The following is a 25724-nucleotide window of genomic DNA, read 5'->3' on the forward strand; positions in this document are numbered from 1 at the left end:
TCCTTACAGCCCCATATCCGGAGAGGCTCGTGCCAACGAAGGAACAGGTATCTTTCAGTAAATTTGAGAAGGTCATTCGTAGCTTAAATGTTCAGGTACCCTTCCTTGAGTTAGTTAACCAAGTGCCAGCATATACTAAGTTTATGAAACAGTTGTTGTCAAAGAAAAAATCACTTGAACATGTTCATACTGTTGCGTTAACTAAAGAGTCTTGCTCTTACTTGTCTCACACTGCGCCCCATAAGTTAGAAGACCCGGGCAGTTTTTCCGTCCCTTGTAGCATAGGTACCTTTTCTATCGAAAAGGCTTTATGTGACTTAGGGGCCAGTATAAGTGTCATGCCCTTGAGTTTAGCTAGGAGACTCAAGTTGACCCGGTTTGCTATCACAGAAATGACAGTTCAGATGGCTGACCGATCTGCGGTCGAGCCTATAGGAGTCCTAGAGGACGTACCCGTCCAAATAGGGAAGTTTTTCTTCCCTGTAGACTTTGTTGTCCTTGACATGCCTGAGGATGACCATATTCCCATCATTTTGGGTAGGCCGTTTCTGCACACTGCTGGTGCAGTCATCGACGTCGGTTTAGGAACCTTGACCTTCAAGGTTGGGAAACACTCTATTGTTTTTGCCCAGCCGGCTAAGAAAAAGGATGCCATGTGGCCTGTCACCTGTAACACGGTTTCCGAAAAGAAATCGTATTTTGTGCTTCCTGAACCGACTGTCCCTATTACTACTGCTGTATTAACCCCTCCGCCCCAGATTGGGAGCAAAAAGGAGGAAGAATCTGTTGTTTTAGATAATGCAGGAGCTGGTTTGGGGAAGGAAGAGCCGCTGGATGCTCCAGCTGCGACAGAGCCTATCGTTTCGAGAGGAGGTCTTGGATGCCTAAGTTATGGGACTGACGAGGAAGTGGAAGATGAGCCAGCCAAGGTGAGATGGGCTGACTTGGAGTCCGATGGTTCTGAGGGAGTCCTTGATTGGGAAGATGACGACGCTGATCAGCTGAATTCTCCGTCTGTCGAAGCTGGGAAGGGTGCAACTGATAAGATTAGCACCATTGAGGCTACCTCTAGTAGCCAGAAGCCGACGAAGTGGGCCATCCCTTGGTCCTTTTTGATCAACTATTAGTTGATCAAATTCGTTATAAACTTCATCTTATTGCTTTCGAACTATTTTTTATTGCTTTTGTGTGCGCGAAAACTTCGCTTTTATTTTGCTTGCTTAGAATTTTTATTTGCTTTAGACTTTATTCCGGGTTTTGCGCAATTTTTGGCGCGTACTATTGTGCATTTGCAGGTAATTAGAGCTTTTTAGCTCAAATCATTGAGCAATTACGAAGAAATAAGACACTGCAGCAGAGCTTTCAGTCGATCGACTGGTATCTTTCGTCGATCGACTGAGTTGCGGGTTACAGGAGCTACTGTTCAAGACCATCTGGTCGATCGACTGCCCCTGAAGGTCGATCGACTGCTGCTGCTGCTATATCCTTTCACGACCTTTCCCCTGCTGTGTTTGGTCGATATGCGGACCTAAGGGAGTTTTCTACTCCACTTCATTTCCGTCATATTGTCTATTTCTTCTATTGCTTCATTTTTGCACAATATTTACGTTCCAAAAAATTGTTTCTCTCAGTCTTATGCGTGGTTTTAATTGTCTTTTCAGGTCTCTTATTGGTAGCACTGCAATCATCATCAAGCCTCCTAGCTCACGCTGGTTTGGGAAGGTTTCCTTTGCTGCGCTTAAAGTCTTGTGAGTTCCCAAGTCCTTCCTTTATGTCATTATGTTTTTATTCCCATTTTCTCGCAAATCCCCATTTCTCTTTGCTTTCACTATATGATTTTGCACAATGGGGACATTGTGCGATTTGGTTTGGGGAAGGGTTTTGCATCGCATATCATATGTTTGCATTCACGTTTACTTTTTGTTTTGCATTGTTTATTTCATTTCTCTTATATATACAAAAATTCAAAAAAAAAATTGAAAATTTTCAAAAATTTCCATAAAATGCATGTCTATTTTAGCATATAGGTCGAGTCGGAACGGTAGTATTTCTATGATGATTTAGCATTTGCATCTGTTTTGCCTGAGCCTTGCTTGACTTACATGTTATTAGTAGAATCATAAGTGCATATCTACGAGTTTTCGTTAAACTAATTGCTGAGCCTGAGACTTGACTTTAATAATTGGTAAGCCACGTCATATATTCTGAGTTTTTAGAGCTTATAACTGGTGTCATTCATGACCAGTTCATCTAGGAATGTGAGTAGTACTCCTTATGAGACATGTTTCCTTAAATTGCATAATTATGAATTTGATCTACTTAATACCTGTATGCATTCGGTTTGTGGTTAGTTGACACATGTGGTAGAGGTTTCCTTTTCTCATTTTACCCATAAGCTTCACTATGCCAAAAATATCCTTTTTGTCCTATTTACTACATCCTACATTTAGCCTGTCCTTTGTCAAGCTAGTAGTCTGTGTTCTTGGGATTGTTACTCAATTTTTGGTGGCACATGCTCATGTTTGAGATATCATTGGGAGAATGAAATAAAGGAGGAAAGAAAAAAAAAAAAGAAAAAAAATGAAAAAATGATTCGAAAAAGAAAAAAAAGGAGGTCCTGTGCTGTTCAGATGGGTCGATCGACTGCTCATTTAGGTCGATCGACTGAGATTCGTGAAAGAAAGAAAAAAGTCAATTCGCATAATTTAATCCTTATCTTTTGGCGATTTTTGCTCCCATGTTCCATTTATTTCTTGTGGGGAGTTTATTGATTTAATAGTTTGGAGATTGTGAGATTTGTGCTTGCTATAGCACCGTTCTATTTGATTATGAGCAAGAAGTTGGATGTTGCCACTTGGTTCCGTTTTGGTACTAGCTTGATCACCTGTACCTCCACTTTACCATAAAATGTTTTGCCTCTTCTTACCCATACCTCACATTTCCATAATTATACCTCGGCATGTGTCAATGGTCATCTGTTTGGTTGGAATGCATATGTACGGTCATAGAGGTCGTCTTCATAGTCTGTTGCTGGCATGTTTTCATAGGTCGTAGTTAGGTGAGAGTCACTACAATTTTAATTCTTTCTATCTTACAAATATATCACCTGTGCTTAATTGAGTGATTTGAGCGACCCGCGAGAGTCCGATTTGATAAGTTTCTATAGTCAACGGTTCGGCAGTTTTTGACGACTTTATAATTCGTTTGCATGATTCATATTACTAGTTGATTGTTGGTTGTGCATTAAATTGGTTTAGGCCTTACAGTTTGCATTTCGCTCTGAGTTTGAACTCGTTCCATTAGGTCATTAGATCGAGTCTAGTTCTTGCTTGGGGACAAGCAAGGTTTGGTTTGGGGAGATTTGATGCGTGTCATTTATATGATGTTTTACATCCCTTTTTACACACATTTCAGAGCTCAACTGTGCTATATATGCCCATATTTCTCTATTTTCCTCTACTTTCGTGCTTTTGTACTTTATTGCAGAAATGTGGAGAATTTAGCGGGAAATCAAGCCGAATCCGTCCCCGAGTAAGCTGCATTGCAAATGACGTAAAGGAACCGCTTAAGGAACAAGCTTGGTGCGCGATCCAAGGCCCAAAAGATAAGACCACGAGAATAAAGAAGTCAAGTAGCAGCTAATCCGGTCGATCGACTAGTATCATCAGTCGATCGACCACCTATCGGATCCCAGAAGCTACTGTTGCTGAGGGTCAGTCGATCGACCAGTCTGAGTAGTCGATCGACCAGACTTCGATTCCAGACGAGATTTAGAAAGCCCGTGAAGTTTTAGGTTTTGGAATAAGTTGTTACGTTGATTTCCTATATAACGTAACAGAGATATTCAGAATAGGCATCTAGCTTTTATCGGAGGAAAGACATTAAGTTTCACATCACAATAGTTTTAGATTATTTTCCGAGTAATTAGGGTTTGATATATCGACTTTTGCATTGGAATTTCTGCTCTTTCGTTCCTAATCTTTCCTCTTGAATTTCGGTATCTCTTCTGCCCTAGTATTCAGTTTATTATTTATTGCTTTTATTGTTAGTATAGAATTGATAGTTAGTATTCCCAAGCCAATTATTGTTTCATCATCGTTGCTATTTGTTTTAAGTATGAATCCCAAAATTGCCATGAGTTTTATTGTTGTCTTTACATTCACCATGAGTAGCTAAATAGCTTGTGCTAGGATGTAGGCGATTTATGGCTAGGCGGCAATAGGGTAGACACGGACTGAACCCGCGTGTCAGTCGATCGACTGACATAGTTGGTCGATCGACTGACCTTGTAAGGTTACCTTCGTTTTAATTGTTTTTAAACTTGTATTTAACGAATCGAATGCATGCGACCAGTTAGATACCTCTTTTGTGACTGACCCATTAGACCGAAAGGTAGGGTAGGTTGCTTGACCGTCAATTAATTCGACTAAACTGTGCTAAGATCGAAAGATAGGTATAGTTTAGACCATTAGTCGCTTTTCAGGACGAGAGTCAGTATTAGTGACATTAGGGACCTTTAGCGAGATCGAGAGATGCTAATTGTTAGGAGTGGACCGAGAGGACCTCTTATTTCCCGCCTTACTTGTGTTTAATTCAGACCGACCTAGTTTGCTGCCGCCGAAGCTGTAATGACCCGACCATCCTAGTACCTTTCTTTTACCTGTTTAAATCTTATCTTTAGTTCATTTCCTTCTTATTGTTATTAGTTATAGACAAATTCAATCAACCCCCATAATAGTTACTTTAGACTGATCATAGAACAACTAGAATTTACAACTGCCTCCTTGTGGATCGACCCTGTTACCACTAGCCTAGGTTAGTCTTAATAGGAGTTTATAAATTTTATCTTTGGTACTCACAGCGACGGGTATCAGCTACCTCGGCTGAGCTGAAGGTAAAGATGAAAGAGCGCTCAATTAATAACGCAAGAAGACAAGAAAAGACCTCGGCCAAGCCAGAGGCAAAACAAGCGAACTTCCATTAATAACAGCGGATTACAAACAAGAAGAGTGCAGACGACGGCCGTCCCCATAGGGATAAGCCAAAACGCAACCTACCAGAGTTTTACATAAACAAGGAAAGGAAAAGCAAAAGATTACAGACATGATATTTGAAGCGCCAAAAGATGGCAGGGAGGAAAGGCTCAGTAGTTGGCCCCCGAACAGCTAAAGCTATCCGAGATGCCGGTGAGTCCGGTGACGACCGCCCGTCTCCCTACGCTGATGCTTGCCCACCATCGGCGGCGCGGCGTCAACTTCGGTGGCCTGCCCAGAGGAAAGCTTGTCATCTCCACATGCCTTCAGCCTTTCAGCCTCCTCTTCGGCCTCCTTCACCTTTGCATCATAGGCCGCCTTGGCCTCGGCTATCTGAGCCGCCTTCGCCGCCTCCTCTTTTCCGCAACCACCTTTTCCGCGGCATCCGCCATCTCGTCCGTAAGTCGTTCAAATTTCTCCCACGGAAAGGAGTCTTCGAGAATGAGCCTCTTGATTGCCTCCCCGGTCGCTTCCTCGGCCTGATCCCGGAATTGAGCGCACAGGTCAGGGAGGATCTTATCTTGAAGCACCTCAATGTCCTTCTCCCTTTGGGCAAGAACAGCCCTAGTGTCCGCGAGAGCCTTCGACTGAGCCTCATACATCCCCCTCCATTCTTCCCTTTTGGCAACAACGGCGTCGTAGCCACCCTTATACCTGTCCCGCTCCTCCAAAGAACCGGGCGGGGTGGCATCGGCGACCTCGGCTTTGGCCTTCTCGGCCGAGGCTGCTTCTCAACTTCCTCCGCACGCTTCCGAGCAGCGGCCGGAAGTCAAGCTTAGCCTTCCCGCTTCTCCCTTTGCGGCGGAGAGATCAAGCTTGAGCCGTTGGATCGCTGGCCTAGCCCGGGCCATGGCCTGTTCTTGCTCCGTAATGTAGGAGCCGGCCAGTTGAGTCCACTTCGCCAGCCTCTTGGATATTTTTGTACCCTCCGCCACAAGCTCGGCGGGGGGAACCTTCTGGAGTGCGGAGTCAACGGTGACACTCCTATCACCCGCCTTCTCAGTCAAGTTTCTCTAATTGCCGCTCGCAAGAAGAACGGCGGCCGCCGACGGCGGATCTACAAAAATTTACACAACAATCCATGTCAACATTCATCGACACATCGAGAGTCTCATCATCGGGAATGCATAATGAACCAGGGCCTAAGTCTCAACCACGGGTTAGGTCCGTACCAGTCTGGACCCTCTTAGTTGGAGGACCGGGTGAATCGATCTTTTCCCCGGCGGCGGCGTGAAGCCGTGAATGGCTCTTTTCTCTTCTTGGGAGAAGGAGGGCCCTTCGCAACGGTCACCATCTCCTCGGAGACATCGATGACCTCCACATGCTCCTTCCGAACCGTTGGGGTTGAAGAGGAGCCGGGATCGACAACGTCGCAGCACTGACCTTGCCTTTGATGTTCTCTTCGACACCCCCGAGAACCCGTGCTTGAGCCGCCGCCGATCCGGCGCCTTCAGGTCCGCTTGTCCATAAGTTCGTTGGGAGCCAACCTACGATCACGCGTGTCAGCCTGAGGGTGCTTCTCAACGACGTTCCCGTCCTTATTAAGCCCCAACCTCTTCAAGGTCTCCTCGGACAGATCCTGGCCAAACCGGTCCGCAAGAAACCGACAAGAGTTACATAAAAGAAGTAAAACAAAGCTCTAAAAACAGGAGCGTAATAGGCAAAAATGGGCCTCACACCGACCCTACTCACCCTGGTTGAGGGCCGGTATGAGGGCCGACGCGCAAAGCAGCTCATCCTCGAAGAATAATCTGAGTCGGGGCACCCATCCCTTCTCGATCAAACAACCAGATCGCCGCTCCTCGTCGACTAAGAGCAACCCCGCCGGCATCCATCTTGTGCTTACTCTGGGAGACCCATTTTTCACGCTCCCTTTTACTCTCGCATCGTAAGTTGACTTGGTGTTGGAAGGACCGGGGCAACGGATAGTCATCCGGCACTTTGACATACACCCACCGCCCCTTCCAAATTCCTTGCAAGAAGAAAGCTTATCAACGAGAGGACGCCCGCTCCATCTCGCACGCCGTACCACCCCACCTTACCAGGGGTCGATGCCCGAAGATGATGAAGCCGGCGGAATAAATTAACGTAGGTACCTCCCCTTGAAAAGACAGAGCCACACGAAGCCAACTATCGTCCCTAACAGCCAACGGATGCGGTGAGCCACGGTGACGTTCATAGCTTTGACGATGGCCGCGACGTATTTATTCAAAGGAAACCGGAGGCCATACTCCGGATGCCCGATATATACGCCGATATGCCCCGGAGGAGGGCAACAGACTGCCTGACCCTTCGCAGGGATAACAATTTTGTACCCCTCACCGAAGTAGAAATGACCCTCGAAAAGAGTTCCACCAGAACAACTGGCGAATTTATTAGTCCAGGCACGGTCAGGACCAGTCACGCACGCCTCGCCGTGGCCCAGGATAGGCGGCCTCTACTCATCGAAGGAATCCTTCCTCACGGTCATCATCAACATCATCATCCTCCCCACCCTCCGGAGCTTTTGGATCGACTTCAGGAGACGGAGACCTAGGGCCCCCAAACCTTATCGGGATGGCGTTTAGTATCTCCTCCTCACCAAGACGGGACGGGGAACCCCCCGGCGCAGGCTTACTAGGTCCAGCACCAGCAGAAGACATGTTACAACAAAACTTACGAGTTAAAAAGAGAATTTATTTGTTTACCTTGAAGAAAACTGCCACGCCGGAGTAATAATTCTGAAAGCTAGAGAGAGGTTTCATCACAAGGGCTAGAAAGAAGGAAATTTTTGAGGAAATGAAATTGGTGGCCAATTTCAGGGACTAAGTACCCTATTTATAGAGGAAAGCCCATGAAGAGGGACCAATCAGGGCGCAGCCCATGAAACGTGAGCCAATCAGCAATCAGACACGTGTCAGACATGCAGCCACGGAATGTCAATCGTTGCAACAGTTGAATGTCAATCAATGCAACAGTGACCAAGCGTCTTCAACACGCCCCTTCATATCTCTCTGCCTGTTCATCTTCCTCAGCAAAATCCTAAGTATCCGTTTCTCCGCCGGCCACAAGATCAACCACGCCGAAAGCACCGGCCGGGGGCAATCGAAACAACCTAAGACTCTCCACCCTGGTCTCGGCCCGGCGTCATTGCCTTTTCCACATCGGATGTCCATTACACAACCATGTGGAGGGGGATATGGTACGGCCTAAGCGAGTCACGCCGAGGTAGAAGAAGCGGGCGAGAAAATTTTCACTTGCGCAGAATATACGCTCGGCATACATCGGAGCCCATACCACGGCATAGACTACGGCGGGGCAAATTGATGGGGCATATTCTGCACCCGCCGACCAAGTCAACACATTGAGCAAGGTCAAAGATATCCACAACAAAGTCAACGGCTTAGACCCTAACCGACGAGGCTGTCGGCTGTCGGATGGGTCCCGGCCGGGCAACCAGCCGCCAAATGGGGCACACATCCGCGTACTCATATCCAAGACCCCTCGACGGTGAGTCAACAGGGCCCGCCGGCCTGCCATAGGTCCCTCGGCCGAGGGGTAGATCAGTCTTTCCACCTGCTAGCCACTTGGCCACTTGGCCACTACGTGACAAAAGGTGAAAGTCTATAAATACTCCTCAACTATCATTGAGTAGAGGATCCACAATTTAACCTAAGAATCACTATTCATCTGGTAATATCTTCCTTATCTCTCTACAATACGTACTTTGCCAAGTAACAACCACTTACCTCTCTAAGTTACTGACTTGAGCGTCGGAGTGAGTTCGCTCGGTCCAAAGCCGAGCCCTCAGTTTGTTCATCGTTTCAGGAGACCGCAAGGAGGATTCAACTAAAGACGTCATTCTACAAGCACGGGTGGTAACATATAACTGCTCTGGAATTACACCCGGAATACCAACTTTTTTAGAAATCCTAATAAGAGTAGATTTCAAAACATATTTAATAAAATTAATCCTAATAAAAGTAGATTTCTTAATATTTAAAACAAATTTTAATAAAATTATCAAATACTCTCTTTGTCCGTGCATTTGTTTACCATTTCCATTTTAGGCTGTTTCATTCATTTCTTTACTTTTCTATATTGGGGGTGATTTTTATAAGTATTTGATCTCCCATATCCACAATGATCCACTTGTCATTTAATAACACTAACCACAATTGGTCCATTCCCTTTTCCTTAATAATAATTGTGTCAAAATCAAAGATAAACAAATTGTCGGGACAGAGGGATTAGATAATAGGCACTCATAACAGTTTAAGTTATCGTTTTTATTTTTCCCCCTCTTATGGTCTCATGTAATTGTAGTTTGCATTCTTGCATCAAATTTCTAGAAGCTGGCGGATAAAAACTGAATTTATTAGATTAAAGGTTTATGTTAAGATGATGCATGTAGTGTAATCTTACATGGTTACATGAACTATAAAAACTACGGTTCCATCAAAATATAATCACTAAATAATCATTAGAGTGTGTCTATAAATCATAAATGCCTCCATAGACATTCAAGCGATCAATACATAAAAAACAATTCATCGATCTATATATGTTACCTATTTTTGTTTCGTTAATTTACTCTCTATAAGAATGTGTAGATCATTTGGTGGTGTATCGAAACCGAGAAGCATTGAAGTAGAAGTTCATTAGTTCATACTAAAGTATATCTCAGATTTCATTAGTTCATACTAAAATTGAAAAGTTAACTAAAACCTAAAAATGTAGCTTTAAAAGTAACTGAAAATTAGGAGCCGAAAAGTCAACTGATTAAATAAAAAATGTTTAACAAATTAACCGAAAGGTAACTGTTTTTTTTCGGTAATATGATATAAAAGGACATAATAAGTACTCCACAATTAATAGTATTATAAATTGAAGGATTAAAAAAAAACTTATTTCTCACATGCTACTCTTATTTTGGTAAAAAAAAATTATCTACCAAATACTTATAAAAATTTAAGAAAAATGAAAATTTGGTCAAATAGTCTTAATTGTAAATAGTCAGGATTATTTCGGTTAAAAACTGATAGTGCGTGAGACAATAAGAATAGTAACTCTATAATCCGACTATATCTTTGAATATTATGTAACTGATATTGTTAATACCAAATGCTACAACGTTTTCGTTTAATTTTTGTTATGGGAACTGATGATTAATCAATCCTCATCTAAATCCCCTCTAAATTTTGTTTGCCCCCACTTTCAGCATGGTTTGACTTTCGTTACATTTAATAGTTTTCTACCACCAGACCAAGGTAATGTAAACCAACGTTATCAGTTGGTAACAAATGATTTTAATAATGTCATAAACTAACTAATGTTGTCACATGATACTACTAAGTTCCCTATGCATTCTATGTAATAGAATCACATATATTTTTATTGTTGTTTAAAAACTAATAATTCTATTGGATTCCGTTTGGATTTGATTTTGCAGGGGGTTTATAAAGAGCTAATACCCTTAATTATAGATAGTCAAAGTAAAATTATGTTGCAAGAGATCTAGCATTTTATCTGAACACACTAAATATATATAATATGATGCCAGTTGTTTTGCGTAACATTATTTAGTTTTACATAGTTATTGTAGGTTAAATTAATTTGCAAGACTCATAAAGGCATGTTTATGTCATTAAGGGTTCATTTTGATGAACTGCATCATGCTTATAGAGAGAGCGTTTTATATTTAATTAAAAGTTGATTGTGTCTGTAACAATAAAAAAAAAATTACATACTATAACTATGTCACTTTATGTTATACTACTGAATGACAAAAAATTTATGCTAAAAGCACTAATAATTCATCAGTGGTCAACTGCACCAACCACAAATTTTTTTTCCATCAATGATTCAACATAGTTGGACTTTTTTATCAACTTAAGAATATACTCCCTCTCAATCACTATAATGTTCCCCCTTTCCCGAAATAGATTATTTAAGTAATGTTCCCCTTTCCTTTTTTTTGTAACTTTTACTCTTATTTAATTCATCTCTCTGTCCTATCACCAAATCCCACACAACTCTTTTAGGGGTCGTTTGGTTACCCACTAAAAAACACATGAAGTACAATCTTATCTTTATTAATTCAGAAGACAATACTCAATCCAGGACGCGCCACCTCATTAATTCACCTTTTTTTTAAATTCATGTGATGGTGGGACCCGTTAATGTGCAAATGAGTATATTTCTTCAGAATTCCGCCAATACAAATATCCTACAAATTCCATTGTAGAACAAATACTATGAAATAATATTATGAAATAATTTTATACATTACGAATAAATGAAATTAATGGCATATAAGCGGTATAAATTACAAATCGGAATAAATGAAAATAATACTGTGAAATACTTTTATACATTCTGAATAATTTGATAAAACTATATTTATACATATGCAATAAATTTACTGACAACGAGTCCATAGCGATAATAGCCCAAGCTTTACACTTTGATTTTATTTGTATACGGATTATTAATTTTATTTTAACAATTCGAAATTTTATGATAAATACGGCATCTTTGAATTTTTTAGTTAAAAATAAGAAATATTTAATTATCAAAACAAAAAACGAAGTACTACTTATCGATCCATGTACTTCATTGTATATGGGCTTACTAGCACACACTAATTTCACCAATAAATCATATAAGTTTTGACATTCTGATGTTACACTAAGCTGTCTTAAAGTAGATTATTAAATTATATTTCTTTATTCGGGGTGTAGAGTTTTTTATGTATACAAATTTTATTTATAATAGTATATTACGTTATTTCCTCTTAAACCATTGCATTTGAACACGTATTTGAAACAAGTGTAAACATTAATTATGTAGTTCGCTGATTTAGACCAACTAAATAATTACAATAGAAATACAAAAAAAAAAAAAAAAAATCATCCAAAATCATTAATACCGGCCCAAATACATACCCGTGCAATTTTGCACGGTTTAAAACTAGTTCATGTGAATTGCAAAATGGGTAACTTGTTTGGTTACCCCAATTCACATGAATTGGAACTTCCCATGAATTCTAATTCCTCCATAATGGAGGAAGTTGCTTAACCTAGGTCCCCCTGGTAGTTTTAATGCCTACATGAATTGCAATTCCTATATGCAACCAAACAACATTTTCTAATTCACATGAATTCTAACTTCATGTGATCTTTCACTTCCTAGGCAATGGAAATTCCTGCATGCAACCAAACGACTCCTTACTCTTATCTTATTATTTTATTTAATGTTTTGGTTCCACAATTCTTTATTTAACTTCTAATTATGCATCCCTATCTCCTATCACCAAACCTCACCCAACCCTTTCCTCATTTTTATATAGTTCTCCTAAAGTATTGTGCCCATATGATATGAGAACATTATAGTGAATGAGAAGGAATATTTTACAAATAATCCTAATAGTTGCCCCGTGCAACGCATGAGCTTTCCAACTAGTTATACAATATATTTGAAATTATAATTAAAAACATATTAGTTTTAATACTTTAAACTATATAAGAAACAAAAAATTAATTTTATTTAAAATTTATAATCTTTAATAATAAAATAATTATTAAAATGACTTAATTTCTATAATTGTTTGGTATAATTAATGTAAGTATGAGTGTGTGTTTGGTGGGGCTGGGCTGTCGATTTGTGGCGCAAGCTCGACACTAAAATGGGGGCAAGCTTGGAATATTGTCTCGCCCATATAGTGTTTTTTTGTAGTTTTTTTTCAATTCTTACCGGATTGGCCCGGAAATCCTGGGCACCGGCCCGACCCAGGTAGAGGAGTGTGCTGGGTTGAGGTGTTGAGCTGGTAAACGGGCTAATCGGATTTGAAAATGTCGACCCACAAATGGTGGTTGGGCCTAGCTGATTAGTACCATTAAACAACTCTAAATGTTAGCATTGAATATTATTTAAATATTAATACTAAATATTTTTTTTTTCTTTTTAAATCGATTTAAAAATTATACTAGGAACTATTTTCCGCCTTGTATTTCAGCCCTAACCCGACCAATGAGGTAGTGACCTTTATGGACTGGCCCGACGGTCCGACCCAACCTATATTTTGACGAGATCCGGAATTCGACCCGTCCAACACCAATTGACATGTCTACTTGTGTCGTGAATGGTTTTCGATTTTTCATAGGTACGAAGAAGATGAAGGACCAAGGAGCAAATTTCATGGTCTTTTAAATGAAATGCAAGCTCTATCTGTAGGGTTCTTCTATGCAGATTATTTTCCTTATCTCGGCTGGCTTGATAAGCTAACAGGACAATTTTCGAAACTCGAAAAGGTGTTCAAAAACATGGACAAATTTTATGATGAACTCATTAGCGATCACCTTGATCCAAATAGGCCTAAGACTGGGCATGAGGATATCATAGACGTGCTACTCCAAATCAAGAAACAACGTTCATTTGCTTTTGAGCTTACGTTCGATCATATCAAAGCAATCTTAATGGTAATCGACTAATCTCCGTACTAATTAGACGACTCTCTTATATTGTGAGACTGTTTCGAATTTTTTGGTAAATTGGAGTTAATTAACAAATAATTAGGAAATTGAGGTTCCTTTGAAACTATTTTGGTCCAATGGTGTCCACGTCATCACTTCCATTTTTTAGGCAAAGTCGCTAAGTTTCTTAGCGGCTTTGTCTCCTTGTCATTTTTTAGATGACTGATGCTATAAGTTTATGAAAAATAGAGAAATAGGGGGCAGCCGGCAACCACTAACTTTCTTAGCGGCTTCAGTGGTTGTTCATTTCTATAATAGGTTGTTATAAGTGTTTGAAGGTGACGGTTTTTGAAAAAAAAAAAAAAAAAGTGAATAGTGAAGCCGCTAGGTTTCTAAGCGTCTTTACTATTCACTTTTTTTTTTAATTAAGCTTTGGAAAAAAAAAAAAACTGATGACGTGGACACCCTCGTGCAAAATAGTTCCAAACGAACCCCAATTCCGTAATTATTTTGCTAATCAACACCTATTTGCCAGAAAATTTGAGTGTTTCGTATATGATCATGTTTCGGGTTGTCTTTGATAAAATACATCTTTGCAGAACATATTTGTAGCGGGAACAGATACGAGTACAGCTATGGTAGAGTGGGCAATGACGGAGTTAGTAAAGAACCCAGAGTCTCTAAAAAAGGTACAAGAGGAGATCCGAAATGTAGCTCAAAATAAAGGTTTTGTTAGCGACGAAGACCTCCAAAAGCTTGAATACTTCAAGGCGGTTATAAAGGAAACATTCAGGTTACATCCTGCTACTCCATTGCTAGTCATACGAGAATCAATTCGGAAAACCACACTAAACGGGTACGACATTAAACCCAAAACATTAGTCCATGTGAATGTATGGGCAATCGGAAGAGACCCCGAGTTATGGGAGGATCCGGAAATGTTCAAGCCCGAAAGGTTTATGGGTAGCTCAATCGATTTTAGAGGACAAGACTTTGAGCTAGCTTCGTTCGGAGCAGGGCGAAGAATATGCCCTGGTTTGGCTCTTGGTGTTGCTAACTTGGAGCTTGCACTTGCCAATTTGTTATACTCTTTTGATTGGGAATTGCCAATTGGTTTAAAAACGGAAGACATTGATACCGAAGTTCTTCCTGGTATTACTATGCACAAGAAAAATCCACTTTGCCTTGTAGCAAAGAAATTTCCTGCTTAATAACTACTTACCAAGTCGTAGACTGTAGACGTTTTGTTTATCTTTGATTAAAGAAAAACAGAATTGTGTTTTCTTTTGATATGGGTCTGTTTACTTTTGAATTTTGATCGAATTAACCAAAAACCTTTCCATTATAGAAATGTAAAAAAAATAATGTAAAATTTTAAAAATAGAAAAGGTAAATAAATAATCGAGTTGAAAAGAGCACCGTACTCCTTGTACGATGTCTTGGAAGCTTGTAGCTCTTTGGCTTAAGTGGTTTAGCCTACATAAAGTCACTCATAGAAGAAAAATAATGTAATGTTTATAAATAACCAATTTGTTTCTCTTAAGACAAATATATTTTATTTAAGATTAAAACTGATTAAGTAGTATCCCACTTTTATAAATAAGATAAATATCTTTTTTTTTAAAGACATTGTTTAACACACAAGAATTTGTGTAAATATCAATTAATGCATGCAAATTAGATGATGGCTTGATGTCGAAATCAAAGAACATGAATGTCTCATCAATGGTAACAAATGGTCCAAATCTGTACCAGGTACATATCATGTGTGTGCGCTCATTCTATCAGTAGAGAGATTTATGCAGCCCAACTCAAAAGGGTATACAACCCGTGCGATCGCACATGGGCTCCAACTTTCAAGCCCAATCCTATTGAAAAAATTGCTAGTATATACAATAAATAAGGACTTATATGGATACAATAATCCTGCCTGCTAAAGGTCGTCCACAAATTACTAAATATCGTCGACAATTTTAATGAACTTCCAAAATTGTCCCTCCCTCACACTCCCCCTAATATTTTCCTTTTTATTCAAAAACTTCCTTTCACTTTCGAATTTTTGAAAAAAAATAACCCGACTCAAATAACAACAAAAAAACGTATCGACCGCATCATTTCCGTCACGAATTCAAACATTCAACAAGGTATGTGATTGTTATTAATATTTTTTTTTAGTATTTTCTTAGTTGTAAATTTGTGACGGAATTAGGATAGATGCCTTTATTGTATACGGAATTAGGATAGATGCTTTGATTTGAATCGGATTAAGTCGTGTTTTGTACAAAATCATGCGTCAAATTCGAAAAAAAAAAAACAGATTTGGGCCTTGGACGAAGAACATTTTCGTCCAGGTCCAGGCCCAGACGAAAATGTTCTTCGTCCATTATGGGTGTTGGACGAAAAACATTTTCGTCTGGGCCTCGACCTGGACGAAAATGTTCTTCGTCCAAGGCCCAAATCTGGTTTTTTTTTTTTTTTTTTTTTTGTTTATGAATTTCCCGTTTCCTTTTTTTTTTTTTTTAAACTTATTTTTCCGTCTTGTTTTGATATCGTTATAAACTAATAAATTATTAATAATAAACCTCGTCCGTGCCGAACTCGTTGTAAAATTATTTATTTTATTTTTTAAAATTTAAAAAACTTATTTTTCCGTCTTTTTTGTTAGTGTTAAAAACTAATAAATTATTAATAATAATTCTCGTTCGTGGCGAAGTCTTTTTAAATTTATTTTATTTCCGTCTCGTTTTGTTTACGTAAAATATTAATTAATTATTACTAATAAACCCCGTTCGGGGATATTTTGTTTTTTTTTAATTTTTTAATTTACTTAAACTTATATTTATAAATTCTTTGTTTTATTAATTTAAATAATCAATGCGTTTTTATTATTTTTTGAATAGGTGGAGGAAATGACCGTCACGTTCGAGCTCGAAAGGGGCTCCAGTTTGAGTCTGAGGTTGGAGATGGTAGTACCGAGTCGTGGACTGCGGAGCAGTTGGAGGAGGTGGTTCGGTCTGGTGATGTGATAGGTGAGGAGGAGGCGGGTGATGAGCGAGTGCGTAGGGTGCCACGTAGACGGAATGAGGAAGGGCGTTTTCAGCGGATGTCGGATGGTAGTTCTAGTAGTGTCGTGGCTCCGAAGAAGAAGAAGTCGGGTAAGGATGTCTCTTGGTTGATTTCCGATCGTGTTCCGGGTGGTCCGATGTTTCCCCACGTGATTCCTAGCTTTGAGGGCCACATTGCCAACACCTTATGGCCGACTCCTAATGAGGTCGGTCGACCAGTTTTGACGGGTTACCACCGGTTTGGTAAGACGAGGTTGTTGAGTTGTTGGCAACTCCCGCCGGCCGTTCAGACTATTTATGACGGTAGTGGTCTTTCTCACCTATTAGATTCCATGTCCGAGCATTTTAACATGCCCCTTATTTCTGCTTTCGTTGAGAGATGGCAACCCGACACCAACAGTTTTCACATGCCTTTTGGGGAGATGTCCATACTCCTTCACGATGTTGCGCAGATCTTAGGTGTTCGGGTTGATGGTAACTGTTGTAAGGTGGAGACTAATGACGGGAAGTTGGCGGATCCCCTTATGTTTGTTTGTGGCTTCTTTGAGATTTCATCAGATGAGTTGAGGTTGCCGTTAAACCCTAGTAAGAAGGCCCCTATTTACAAGAGTGGGGGTATATTGGTAGATGCAGTTTGTGACATGACGGGAGCTAGTTGTGATGTTGTTTTTGCTCAGGGGTTTTTGGCTGTGGTGTTGGGGTCGACACTTTTTGTCGACAAATCAGGTGATAGGTTACGTCCTCAGTTATTTCCTTTAGTGTATGATACTGATGCTGTACACCACTATGCTTGGGGAGCCGTTGTACTAGCCTTCATGTACCGACAGTTGGGTGTGGCTTCACGTGCTGGTGTGAAGACTATTGGTTAATTGACCCTACTCAGTCTCGGTCGTGTTCTTGGAGATCCGTTGGTCCCTTCGCTCAAAATGCGGAGAAATTGTTGGAATATCGGAGGTTGTTAGATGGGCTTACTTGTACTTCCATTAGGTGGGATCCGTACGGGCCGCGTCAGAAGGAGTATCATCCTCGTACCCTGTTTGCCGGTTGTGTTCGTTTCATGGACATTGCCGAGCCGTATCAGCCTGATCGGTGTTTACGGCAGTTTGGATATGTGTAGATAATACCCAATCCCATTATGAGATTGGTAGCGCATCGTCCTGCTTCGGGGATAGGGTACGAGGTTAGGGTCGGGGTTAGGGGTGTTCACCGGTCCAAAACCGGACCGGACCGGATGAACCCGCGGACCGGATAACCACATATCCCAAGACCGCGAACCCGACCGGTTAGGAGGGGACCCGGACCAGAACCCTTTAGGTCCGGTTTTTTCCGGGTTTGGACCGGACCTGTACTAATTTATAAGGCAAATTTAGTTTTATTTTTTAATGTGGACCGGACCGGAGACCAGTCACCATATTTTTTGGGACCCGGAGACCGGACCGGTATGTATCCGGTCTGGACCGGACCGGACCGGCCGGTCCGGGCCACTTTTTGTTCACCCCTAGTCGGGGTTGCGGAGAATGATCATCTTTGCGATTGCTGGCAGGATCACGTGGTTCACCTTTCTCGTAGATCGAGACCAGTTAGTTTCCCGGGTGAGACGGCGCCAGATTATGAGGCTTGGTATAATGGGAATTCTCACCCGTTGATCATTGATCCCGACCACCATGATGCCCCCACTGCACAGGACGATTTTGATGTTCCTGCTGAGGTAATAATTTTACTTACAGTTGTTGTAATATTTGTTAACTTTTTTACTGTTCGTCGATAATGTTTTAGTTATTTTTGTCAATTTGCAGACTGCACGTGCTTTAGTGTTTCAGTTTGTTGAGGCCGGAAGGATTACCGATGACAAGAAACAGTTTTCCTTCTTCCGCGAGATGATTAAGAACATCGACCCATTGGTTGAGAGGGCTAGGGAGATTATACGTCATAGAGGACCTCGTCAAACACCCGGTGATCGTGTTCAGTGTAGAGCAGATGGTGTGTACACTGATAGCGAGGAAGAGGATGATAAGTAGTCGGGAGACTAGTTTGTGTTTGTTTTCATTTATGTTGTACGTTTTTGAAGACATTTTTTATGTTGGATGATTATGTTAGTTGACTATTTGAACCTTGTTTATTTCAAAAAACATGACGGTTTTAAATTATGAAATTTCTTAAATTTCTTGAATACATAGCAACTGATGCAAATACTCACTATTTCATGACAATGGCCAACATAATGAAAACAAACAAATACAAGATACACTTGAAATAAAACTTCATCATCTTTGACATTTCCGAAATCTCCTTTTTTATACCTATCACTTGCTCTTTCATGACATTTCCGCTTTATGCATCATCACTTTCATCTTCACATGCTATCTTCACCTTTTTTGTTATTGTCAAATGATCTTCAGTCAACCACGACACAAAATGATCGCAAGGTACACACTTAAAATACGCTTTTTTCGGATTAGTAACTGACCCGGAAATCTTGATGATAGGTTTTTGTGACAACGATTGCAAATTTGATTTTTAAAATCAAGGCCTTCAATTGGGTGGTTTCCCCACATTGAGGATGATGTTGACATAAGTAGAGAGTTGAAGAAGAAAATGGAAGAAGATGAAGATGATTGGAAAATAGAAGAAGTTGAAGTTGAGTGCAAAATTACAAGAATATTTAGATGTTTATCTAGGGAAAAATAACCGTTACAATTCAAATGTTACCGTTATAATTCAAAATAACCGTTATAATTCAAAATAACCGTTACAATTCAAAAATAGCCGTTATAATTAAAAATAACCGTTATAATTCAAAATAACCGTTACAATTCAAAAATAGCCGTTATAATTCAAAATAACCGTTATAATTCAAAATAACCTAAATAACCGTTACAATTCAAATGTTACCGTTATAATTCATAATAACTCTTATAATTCAAAATAACCGTTATAATTCAAAATAACCGTTACAATTCAAAAAAACCGTTACAATTCAAAAATAGCCGTTACAATTCAAAAATAGTCGTTACAATTAATAGCTTATAAATAGGCCATTCTATGTCAATTTCAATCACAACATCCAATCCTATTCACTCACTACAATACTAAAATGGTTCTCACAAATACTCAAAAAATCAGAGGTTATCAAGTCAGAATCGATCTAATTGTTCAAAATTTACCAATTCTAATTGAGCGTCTTGAATCAGTGATTCCCAGTGACACTGTATGGCACATGCTTGAAGAGCCTCCAATTGGTAGCCTTTGTATAATTTTAGCCGGAAACCCGGATCATGTTCTAACTTCAGCAGTTAGAGATGAGGTTGTTTCGGATGAAGCACTAAACGAGAAGATGTGGGAGTTTCGCAGGTTAAGAAGTGATATCTTTACATATTTTGAGCGCATCCTCACCGTGATCGATTACCCAAGACTATCAGACTTATGTGCCGGTAGAGTGCCCAACCAAGGAATTCTTTATCTCTACATCAATGATTTGTTGACTCAATATATGTTTACCCAACCTGAAGAAATTGAGATTCAAGATCATGAAGAAGATAAGGAATCGTCATCTTCATCATCGGAAGATAATTAAGTTCGATAGTTATTTAATTATGTTATGTTTTAAGTAATAATCGTTTATGGTATGGGTTTGATGTTTGGGGTTTAGGGTTTGGGGTTTAGGGTTTGGTGTTTAGGGTTTGGGGTTAAGGGTTTGGGGTATGGTATGTTTTAATTATGTTTTAAGTGGTTTATGTTTTAATTATGTCAAATTGTGTTTTAAAGAATGTTTTAATTAAAATATGTCAAATAGTGTTTTAAGGAATGTTTTAATTAAATTACGTTTTAAGTCATTTAATCGAATGCAGAGGATAATAAACTACAATAATCGGATAAATAAAATATAAGGTACAATATTCGGATATATAAAATAAAATGTACAATAATCGGACAAATAAAAGCTAAGATCAACTCGCGAAACTGCGCCATAAAGATAGTTGATGTCGATACATGCTGTAACACCCCGCGCTTTCCTCATATTTTAATAAATTTTTAAGTAATTTTTATTAAATAATTATGATTTAAAGCTTATTTTTATAAAATATCGCCGTTGTCACATGACGGTAATAATAGTGTAGATTTTAATAATAATATTCTCCGTCTCGAGTTATAGTAGATTTGAGACGAAAATTCTAGTAGGAACCGACTCAATTTCGAGTTATTGGGCTTATTTCGACTCATGGGCCTTTTCCTTCTCTTTTCTCTTCATAAAACCCTCACAACTCCATCTCCCTCACTCCTAATTTCTGAAATTTCCCAACAAACACACACCATTGTTGAACCATTTCCACTCAACCCTAAAATCACCATATCTCACTCAATTCTTCACCAATCTCGTTCCTTTTTGCACCATTCTCTTCCTTGTCTCGTTCTCCTTCTTTCTAAGTAAGAAAGTCACCATCTTTCCCCCTTTTTCGGAATTCTTATCTTACAAGAATATGGACAACCCGGAGGAGGATAGCTACATCATTGACGACTCAATAGAAGATTGAAGTGCAAAAAGGTAACGGTGATGGGTTACTCGACTTTTATGTTAAAATTTGTGTGATTTGTGTAGTATTAGGCTCATATGATTGTTAAATGTGTTTTCTTGCATGATTTGTGGTGAATGGATGTTGATTAGAATACTTGATTGGCATTTCTCACATGTTTAAGGAAAAGCTTCACCCTTTATTGTCTTTGATCCTTATTGGTTGAATTCCTATCTTAATTATGTTGTTTTTCTTCATTAGAATCATGTTAGGATAGGTAAATAATTGTTGTGGAACGATTTGTGGTTGTTTGCAAATGATTTGAGAAACGATTTTGGCGATTCAAGCGTACAGTGGGTCTCAGCCGGTGGACCGGCCGCCGGCCATGGACCGGCTGGGAACCCCTGTAGTTGTTTAATTCTTCAAAAATGTGTCGTGGGTCTCAGCCGGCCGACCGGCCGCCGGCTCTGGACCGGCTGGGAACCCGCTGTAACATTTGGCTTCTTTTTACATTTTTTTCAAAAATGAACCATGGGTCCCAGCCGGTGGATCGGCCACCGATCCACCGATCCACCGGCTCTAGACCGGCTGGGAACCCCCTGATTGTTTTATTGGAAATTAATGTATACAAGGAGTCCCAGCCGGTGGACCGGCCGCCGGCCCACAACCGGCTAAGACCCCTTTGATTGTTTTTCTTCGCCTATGACTTATATTAACCAATGATTGATGCATGTATCTTTTCCATGATTAATAAGTGATCAATCTAGGACATATTTACGTGATGAACATGCGATTATGGTTACCCTTGTTTGTGACCAGGTGTGGCGATTTACATTGTGTGACGACTTGACATTCCTCATTTACCCTTTCGGACCTTTGGTTACGGATATGTGTGCCATGTTTCCGGATTGGGTTATCCTTCCGCCTCTTCGGACCTTTGGTTACAGACTGTGTGTCATGTTTCCGATTTGGGGTTACTCGACCTTTGGTTACGGACTATGTGCCATGTATCGAGTCTTGGATGCGGATAGGTCACCGCATGTCGAATCGGGTGACGTCCATCCCGAGAGTCTGGATCCAGATTTAGACTAGGACCGTATTATGATCGTCGTCCTACCAGGAGGTTGGAGTCTAGGATAGATCTTGTGTGAAGTATTTCGGACATGCTTTAAAGGTAGCCTCTGAGCCGGATACTCCGTCGAAACTTTGTATTTGTCTTACATTTGAGTCGAGTCGATATGTGACATTTTGACCTAATAATTCCTCTCTCAATTATGCATTTCCATTCCTATTCTCGTATGCCTACTAATCATGATTTTCTCATTACCGTAAGTATTTATTCTTATGCTTGTTGTTTAATTAAATTCCTATTTTGACATTTTGTGGCTGGGAGAACCCTGAGTTACTCCCCACTGACTGTGGCTTTCATATTTATTATATGAATGACAGGTTGGTGATAAAGTTTAAGTGGGAAGACCGTGTGAGCTAGCGAGTTCTTACCTTGGACCTTATTTAGTTATCACTTTGATAGACTCACCTACTTTTGAAATTATGTTAATTTGTGGGATATCTTTTCCCCAATAAATAGACTTGTGTTGTAAACTTAAACTTGTTTGAGAAGTAGAAAAGTTAAACCGCAACTTTAAGCCAGTTGCAAGTTTTAAAGATCTGACATTTTGATAAGAAAGAGTTTGTCATCACTGACCTTCTGTTCGGGCGACCCTGAACCACTAGGCTTCTTGTTCGGTGGTGCTTCATTACCATTAGATCGAACATCTTTATGCTCTACAGCAGATGAATAGCCCATATAGTTTTTCACAAACGTAGTTCCTCTATATTTCCTGAAAGAGCTTGTGTCGGAATGTTTCTGATGATGGGGAATAGAAGAATGCCGTTTAAGTGCAGATAAAACTTCGTCTCCAGTGTTCCGAAGTGTTCCGAATGTCTGCACCAAACACTTTAGAATCCCAGTGTTTCAGCCAGAAGAGAACCTGTCAGCAACATTGTAAATGATGGAGTTACAATTGATTGGCACAAAGTTCATACATTAGGCGACAAAAAAAAGAAGTATTTACCTCACGGTTTGTCTGTTCATCACTGAGAAGCTCCGTAAAGGATCTAGGAGCATATTTGTTCACCCAAAGTTCTTCTGTCACGACCGAAGACCCTTGGGGTGCTAAGATACTCTCCACTTCTGAACTAGCCCGCAAAGCCTTTAAAAGTACTAAAACGCAAATCAATACGATACCATCATAAGAATACAGTGTGCCATGTAGGGAGAAAACATAATATTAACCTTAACAATAGAACAACATGATTTAAACTCGAAATCGAATTTATGATTACATTTGTAATGAAACTAGTCAAACAGCCAAACACAATCAATTACCCCAATACAGAATAGTAAAGATTTAGAGGATGTGAGAATAAGTACATATAAAGATTCAAGTAAAGTGTTAAACCGAGTTAATGCTCCTTGAGGTGAACAGACACAAGCAATTTAGAGGGTTATATGATGGACAAGAAGCACCGAAGACAAAATATCCGCCCTACTAACAAATTGAGAGACATCTGCCAAAAAATGAAGCATATATACTCTTCCGTCACATAACCTAAAACAAGCTTACCAAGTGGGTGGAACAATAACACAGTCCAACAGTCCATCAAGGAATTAAAGATCTTTAAAAGTCAATGCAAACCCCGTTAAAAAAATACGGAGTACTCCATATATACACAGCAATACTTATCAGACACACATCTAGACCATAAACGACATGTAAATGATGTCGCGAGGAAAGAGATGCTATTCTCTAGTCAAGATAGTTGGTATTACACGCACTCATATCATCCTTCAAAATACACAAACAATTGCAACAAGCGATCAACAAATAAAATGCCTAGGATTATAAACCGCGATAAGCCGATAAGACTAGTCTTCTATCCAACAATTCAACCAATATCATCAACGCTCTAAGAAAAAGAATCAAAAATCAAGTGATATTTAATACCTTCATTAATGCATCCTGCTCAGCTTTTTGCAACAAAAGACTAACTGGTTCAGAAATAAGACCTGAAACACACACGAAAACCTCAGAAAGATACGCGATGCAGATTTTGAAAAATGTATACAATTCAATGGAACGGAGAAACTAATAAAAAAGCGCAAATATACCACTAGAGTGAGCTGAACTCTTGAATTTGTTTACACTCTTATCAACATCCTGCACAATTTCCTTCTCAAGCTTAGCATACACTCTTTCACCACCAGACGGTGCAGTAATCGACATCGACTCCCCTTCAACTTCCCACTCGAACCGCGAAAAATACTTTCCGTAATTACCTCCCACATTTTGCTCCCACATTTTGCTCAGTTGTAACCCTAGATATCCTATCAGTTTGCGCAAACTCATCGAAATCACTTCTTCCCACATCTAACCTATCAATTTGCTCAGTCCTAACCCTAGCTGACTTATCACCGTTCTCAAGGTCGATTTCAATGGCGTCCTCCATGGTAGATCTAGGACGCTTCTTACTGATACTATTATTAGAAGTATCTTCTTCGGGAGGCGGTGAATTGATCGGCGAATGGTGGAGATCGCCATTGTTGGTTGCCTCGAGTTCAGGTTGAAGTTCGATTGTGTGATTATAGTAATCTTCGTCTTCGAGATATTCATCATCGAGATTGGAGTTCGCTTCTAGCCATTGAAGCTCGTCGAGGTCTGGAAACTCCATTTCCATGGCGGCAATTTTGGGGATTTAGGGTTTTGAGTTAATTTGGGGGAGTTTTTACTAGTGGGGATAAAGAGAGGGGATTTTTGGCGGGAAACTTCAATATTCGACCCGGAAATTCTATGGGTCGTGTTATCGCATCTAATCCAGAATTGCTATCACGCTCCTGAAAATTTATTAGTTCCCCTTATTGATTTAACATTATAGTATTATTACTAGTTGGAAAGCCCGTGCGATGCACGGGACTTCCATTAGGATTATCTGTAAAAATATATTCTTAAGTTGATAAAAAAAAGTCCTACTATGTTGTCATTGACGAAAAAAAAATCGTGATTGGTATAGCTGATAACCGATGAATTATTAATGCTTTTAGCATAAAAATTTTGTCATCGATTAGTATAACATCAAGTGACATAGTTAATTAGTTATAGTATGTCGCTCGCTTTTTCATTGTTACAGACACAACCGGTTTTTAATTAAATACAAAAGACTTTCTCTAAAAACACGGTGGAGCTCACCAATATGAACCCTTAATAATGGAGACATATCTTTATGAGTTTTGCAAATTATTTTACAACTACATAAAATTGAATGATGTTACAAAAAAATGCAGTTATCATAATTATATATATTTAAGGCGTTGAGAGAAAATATTAGATCTCTTACAACATAATTTTACCTTGACTATTTACAATTAAGAGTATTTGCTCCTTATAGACATCTCGCAATATCTCTAATTCTATTACATAGAATGCACGGGCACCTAGTAGTATTATCTGTGACAATATCAGTTAGTAGTTTATGTCATTTTTTAAAATAGTTGGGTTACCAAGTTAGTATAATAATGTCAGTTAGTAGTATATATTTTATGGCACCGCTAAAAACCTTATTTGACGTTACCATGGTTTGGTAATAGAAAACTATTAAATTTAA

General features: G+C 39.6%; 2 protein-coding genes across 3 annotated transcripts; one reads left to right on the top strand and one right to left on the bottom strand.

The window, feature by feature from the left end:
- The first annotated feature begins 13180 nt into the window (after positions 1-13180).
- On the top strand, positions 13181-14776 carry LOC141628068 (cytochrome P450 71AP13-like). The gene is made up of 2 exons (XM_074441256.1): positions 13181-13492; positions 14086-14776. Exons 1-2 carry the CDS (start codon positions 13229-13231, stop codon positions 14695-14697), a joined length of 876 nt encoding a protein of 291 aa, XP_074297357.1. The 5' UTR covers positions 13181-13228; the 3' UTR covers positions 14698-14776.
- A 4783-nt stretch (positions 14777-19559) lies between these two features.
- On the bottom strand, positions 19560-24393 carry LOC141642144 (uncharacterized). Of its 2 annotated transcripts, XR_012543192.1 has the most exons (5): positions 24235-24393; positions 24071-24132; positions 23138-23275; positions 22768-23053; positions 19560-20054 (listed from the first exon to the last, which is right to left on the bottom strand). XR_012543192.1 is itself a non-coding variant. In XM_074450840.1 (4 exons), exons 1-4 carry the CDS (start codon positions 24347-24349, stop codon positions 22958-22960), a joined length of 411 nt encoding a protein of 136 aa, XP_074306941.1. In that variant the 5' UTR covers positions 24350-24393; the 3' UTR covers positions 22746-22957. The 2 variants fall into 2 exon arrangements, 1 of the variants encoding a protein (XP_074306941.1); XM_074450840.1 differs by lacking the exon at positions 19560-20054 and having other exon boundaries at positions 22746-23053.
- Positions 24394-25724: the final 1331 nt, after the last annotated feature.

The sequence above is a fragment of the Silene latifolia genome, chromosome 2 (genome assembly GCF_048544455.1).
Source record: "Silene latifolia isolate original U9 population chromosome 2, ASM4854445v1, whole genome shotgun sequence".
Lineage (NCBI taxonomy): Eukaryota > Viridiplantae > Streptophyta > Magnoliopsida > Caryophyllales > Caryophyllaceae > Silene > Silene latifolia.